The sequence below is a fragment of the Neovison vison genome, chromosome 11, assembly GCF_020171115.1.
Source record: "Neovison vison isolate M4711 chromosome 11, ASM_NN_V1, whole genome shotgun sequence".
NCBI lineage: Eukaryota > Metazoa > Chordata > Mammalia > Carnivora > Mustelidae > Neogale > Neogale vison.
In genome coordinates, this window is record NC_058101.1 from 167,523,389 (window position 1) to 167,529,079 (window position 5,691).

At 51.0% G+C, this 5,691-nt stretch overlaps 1 protein-coding gene across 1 annotated transcript; it reads left to right on the forward strand.

Annotated features, from left to right (window-relative positions):
* Positions 1-705: 705 nt before the first annotated feature.
* Positions 706-2,572, forward strand: LOC122890351 (glycine-rich cell wall structural protein 1.0-like). The gene is made up of 3 exons (XM_044225985.1): positions 706-1,194; positions 1,299-1,522; positions 2,415-2,572. The coding sequence occupies exons 1-3, from the start codon at positions 706-708 to the stop codon at positions 2,503-2,505; spliced, it is 804 nt and encodes a 267-aa protein (XP_044081920.1). The 3' UTR covers positions 2,506-2,572.
* Positions 2,573-5,691: the final 3,119 nt, after the last annotated feature.

The following is a 5,691-nucleotide window of genomic DNA, read 5'->3' on the forward strand; positions in this document are numbered from 1 at the left end:
GCTGCCGCTGCCGCTGCCGCTGCCGCCGCTTGCGCAGCCCCCGCCGCCATCTGCGTTGCTGCCATCTGCGCCGGAGCCGCCTCTTGTGTAGCCAACACCGCTTGTGCAGCCGACGCCGCTGTCTGCTCCACCGCTGCTGCCGACGCCGCCGCTGCCGCAGCTGGAGCCGTGGACGCCCAAGCGGTTGCCGCTTGTGCAGCCCAGCTGTCTGAGCCAAGGCCGCTTGCCCGCCCACACCGTCATCTGTGCCGCGGCCGCTGCCGCAGCCAACACCGCCTGCGCCGCCGCCGACAATGCCGCCGCCACCAAAGCCACCGCCGCCTGCACCGCCACCACTTTCTGCCCCGAGGACGCCTGAACCGCCGACGCCATCGTCTGAGCCACCGCCTGCGCCGCCGCCGAGAACGCCGCCGCCACCAAAGCCACCGCCATCTGCACCGCCACCGCCTGCGCCGCCGACGCCGCTGTCTGCACCGCCACTGTTACCGCTACCGTCTGCGCCGCCACCGCCGCTGCCGCCACTTGAATCCCCACGCTGCTTGTGCAGCCCAGGCCGCTTGTGCCGCCAACGCCCTCCCCGCCTGTCTGGCGACGCCGCCACCTGCGCCGCTGCCGCTTCTCCGGCCAACGCCCTCTGCACCGCCTCAGACACCGCTTAAGCCGCCGGGGGATGCCCCGGCTACGCCGTCGCTGCTACGGAGGCTGATGGCGCTGGCGGCGCAGACAGTGACGGCGGCGGAAGCGGCGGCGGCGGAAGCGGCTGCGTCAGAGGCGCAAGCGGCCCTGCGGCGTAAGCAGTGGCCGAAGACAGCGGCGTTGAGGGCGCCAAGAGGCATAGGGGCAGATGCCTTCAGCTGCACAAGCCGCTTAGGCTCCGAAGGCGTCCGGGGCTCAAGCGGTGGCGGCAGCGGCATAAGCGGTGGCGACGGCGGGGATAGCAGTGGCAGCGGCTTCAGCGGCACAAGCAGCGTCGGTGACGGCGCAGAGGACGTCAGCGGCGGAACCAGCGACGGCGGAGGACGTTGTCAACGGTGCAAGCGGCCTCTGCGCAGACAACGCGGCGGTGCAGACAGCAGCGGCTTCAGCGGCGTCGGTAGCAGCGACGGTGCACACAGCGGCTTCGGCGTCGCAAGCGGCGGTGCAGATGGAGGTGGCTACAACGGAACAAGCGGCATCAGCGGCGGCGCAGGCAGTGTTGGCTGCGGAAGGGGCGGCCACACAAACGACGGCGTCCGCGGTGCAAGCAGCATGGGCACAGACAGCTGGACTGCGCAAGCGGCAACCGCTTGGGCGTTCAGGGCTCCAGCAGCGGCGGCGGCGGCGGCGGCGGCGGCGGTAGCAGCGGTGGAGCAAACAGCGGCGTCTGGGCAGACTGCGTTGGCTGCACAAGCGGTGTTGGCAACTTAAGGGGCGGCTGCGGAGCAGATGGCAGCAACGCAGATGGCGGCGGCGGAGCGGCGGCGGGGCCTGCGCAAGCGGCGGCAGCGGGAGCCCGAGGGACAGCAACTGGGGAAGGGCAGAGGTAGGGCTGAGGACTGTCGCCGAGAAGGGAGGGGGGCCGGTTTGTGAGGACTTCGTGGACGGCATTTTCCTTCCAGTGGCGCCACTTTTGCCTTTGGGAGGGTGGCGTGCGGGGGTAGAGCCCACCTGTGTCCTTGTGCGATAAGGAGAGCCCGACCAGGTACCTGCTCTTAGCTGAGAGGGTGGAAGGGGAGGGAGGGCTGGGGGCTAGAGGGGCCTGGCGACGACAAGTTTCGGTGGCTACCCAGGGCGGAGGGAGGCCCGCGCTGCTAAAATGGAGATCCTGGGGAGGCTGCGGCAGCAGTGGGCGCCGTCGCTCCCGCTGGAGGCTGGCGGCTCTGAGTGCAGCAGCCCTGGCAGCTCCTCCTCAGCGGCCCTCCGCCGCTGCCACCGCCATTACCATTCCTCCCAGGCAAAGGGAGATTTACCCAGGTAGGGAGAAAGGGAGGGAGCCAGCCTGGGAGGGGAGAGGGAAAGAGCTGGCCCATTTCCCGTCACAGGCCTCTGGCTGCCTCTACATTCTCCCTCCAGATCTGGCCAGCATCTCCCCTGCTGGCCCCCTCCCCAGCCCCACGCTGCAGTCCACAAGTCGGCCGCTCCCCATGACCGCCTTGGCCTCTCTCAGGCCGCTGCCATCTCCACTGCCTGTGGGAGGCAGCATGGTCTGGGCCCAGAGTTTGTGGGGTGCACATGGGGGCGCCCCGTGCACTCCCCGGTCCCTGTTTTGGTCCCTGGAAAGGGTGGGTGGGTGGTCGGTCTTCCAGCCAAGTTTGCAGCACTGGATGCCTCCGAAGTTGTGAGGGCTCACCACTGCCTGTATTTTGCTGTTTCTCCTCCTTTTTAACTGGATCCCTGTCTCTTCCCTCCCCTTTCCCCCACTCCTCCCTCCTCAGAAGGCCAGAAAGACCAGGGAACCTGCTGCAGAGAAAGGCTTTTGGGGTTAGAGCATCAGCACCTTCGGAAGCTGCACTGAAGCCTTCATAGGCAGCATCTGCGATGTGAGGGAAGGCACCTCCACCAGGTACTTGAAGATCTGGGTTAGCTTTGATGGGAGGACTTTTGTTGCTTAAGGTGTGGGAGAGGGTGGAGGGCTCTCCTTGAGGTCCTCTTTCCAACTTGTTGAGGATGGCTTTTTTGCATTTTCGGGCGGTTGATGTGTGGTTTTGGTTGTGTGTATTTCGTGTTGGGTGCAAAGCAGACACATCTCCAGTGGAGACATATAAATGGCCATCAGACACATGAAAAAATGTTCATCATCACTAGCCCTTTGGTAGATTCAAATTAAAACCACATTGAGATATCACCTTACACCAGTTAGAATGGCCAGAATTAGCAAGACAGGAAACAACATGTGTTGGAAGGGTTGTGGAGAAAGGGGAACCCTCTTCCACTGTTCGTGGGAATGCAAGTTGGTGCAACCTCTTTGGAGAACAGTGTGGAGATTCCTCAAGAAATTAAAAATAAAACTTCCCTATGACCCGGCCATTGGGCTCCTGGGTATTTACCCCAAAGGTACAGATGTAGTGAAAAGAAGAGCCATCTGTACCCCAGTGTTTATAGCAGCAATGGCTACGGTTGCCAAACTGTGGAAAGAACCAAGATGCCCTTCAAGGGAAGAATGGATAAGGAAGATGTGGTCCATATACACTATGGAGTATTATGCCTCCATCAGAAAGGAGGAATGCCCAACTTTTGTAGCAACATGGAAGGGACTGGAAGAGATTATACTGAGTGGAATAAGTCAAGCAGAGAGAGCCAATTATCATATGGTTTCACTTAATTGTGGAGCATAACAAATAGCATGCAGGACATGGGAAGATAGAGAGGAAAAGGGACTTGGGGGAAATTGGAAGGGGAGGTGAACCATGAGAGCCTAGGACCTTGGAAAAACAATCTAAGGGGTTTGAAGGGGCGGGGGGGGGGGGGATGTGGTAGGTAGGGGGAACCAGGTGGTGGGTTTTAGAGAGTGCAGGGATTGCATGGAGTACTGGGTGTGGTGCAAAAATAATGAATATTGTTATGCTGAAAATAAATAAGAAATAAATTTTAAAAAACAAAAAAACAGTATTCCATTCTGTATACATGTATATATATACATATGTGTTTATGTATGCATATACTTGTGTATACATGTAGTTTTCCAGTTTGGAGCATTGTGAATAGAGCTAAGAACATCTGTGTAATAAGTTCGCATAGTTTCATATGGAAAAAAAAAACAAAAAAAGAAAAGGTTGAGTTTCAAATATGCAATTTAAGAGTGTGTAACCTTGGGAAAGTAATTTATAACCTTATATATTATACAGTAACTAGGTGGTACAGGAGAAAATATACACATTTTATCTCAATAAAATGCATTTTATAACTTTTATGTAGAAATATGTAATATTTGATGTAAAAATGCATAAATATTAAAGTATTAAGTAAACCTGGTGTTATTCCCAGTTTACAAATAAGAGCATAATGATTGATTTGTCTACAGTCTGACAGTGTTTAGGTGCAACAATTAAAAACCAAGCTAAATCTTTTGTCTCGATATCCGTTTTACATCACATGTCTATGATGCGTAGGCAGAAAGCATGACACAATTTGAATCCCAATTTTTCTATGTATTTAATAATCTTTCTTGATTTGAGTGTATTGGGGAGCTCAAGTCAAATGAAAGCCTACATTTGTGAAAATTTCACATTTCATTTGTGAAACGAAAAACAACATTTGTGGTTAGAAAGCCAATAGAATTTTGTTGCATTCTTGATGCACACTCCATGGAGTATCAGCTAAAAGAGAATCATTGTATAATTAGAAAATAACATCAAAATTAAACATCAGTAAATAAGTAAATAGACATATGCTTTCCACTACCCAGGTTAATAATTAAAATACAAATATGTGTATGTGGGGGGGAAATCAGAGTGAAATGTAGTCTCAAGAGATCTGGCCTTGATGTTTAGGCTACCTTTCAAAACCCAGGGGTAGGATCTACTTTCTATAGTTACCACATTATATAGTTTAAACCTTAATTTTCTCAAGAAATTGCACAATACCCCAGCAAAAGGGAAGTATAGCTATCTATACACTAGGAAAAAAAAAAATACAATGAATTAAAGCCATTTCCAAAGAACTCCAGATATATGTTGAATGGATAAAGACGTGGACAAAAACTATCATTCTTATGTTTCCATATGTTAAAGAACTGAAGAAAAACCATGTTGAAAGAATACACCGGGGTGCCTGTGTGGCTTAGTGGGTTAAAGCCTCTGCCTTTGGCTCAGGTCATGATCCCAGCGTCCTGGGATCTAGCCCAGCACTGGGCTCTCTGCTCAGCAGGGAACCTGCTTCCTCCTCTCTCTCTTTCTACCTGCCTCTCTGCCTAGTTGTAATCTCTGTCTGTCAAATAAATCAATAAAATCTTACAGAAAAGAATACACAGGAAGTACAAGAATGGTACCCCACCAAATCAAAAATATACTAAAAATAAAATTAGAACAGAATGAAATGAAAGTTGCATTATAACTGAAATAAAATATTCTCCAGATGAGCTCAATGGTAGTAAAAGATGAAATAATCAGGGAATATAAATAGAGATCAATTGAGATTATCCAGTCTGAAAAACCAAAAGACCTATAAATGTAGTATTCATGTTGAAGAACTAAAGTCACTCAATGTATGGTCTCTAACTCCATGCAATAAAATAAAGGTTATTCACAAAAGGAAACAGAAAATTCACAAATATGAGGAAAATAAATAACACACTCCCAAATGAGACATGAGTCAAAAAAGAAATCACAGTAGAAGTTAGAAAATACCTTGAGATTATTGAAAGCCAAAAATCTGTCAATTGCTCATCTCTTGAAAGTGAAAATATAAAATACAAAGTCTTATGGGATACAGTTAAGTTGTTTTTTTTTTTTTTTGAGGGAAACTTAGGATTATAAACATATATTTAAAAAGGAAGAAAGTGTCACTTTAATAACCTGTCATCATAAGAAATGACAAAATGAAAAACAAATTAGGGGCTTATAGGTGGCTCAGTTGGTTAGATGACCAATTCTTGGTTTTGGCTCAGGTCATGATCTCAGGGTTGTGGGCTCGAGCCCCGTGTTGGGCTCTGTGCTCAGCGAGGACTGCTTTTGTCTCTCTGCTCTTCCCTCCTCACTCACTCTTTCAGTCTCT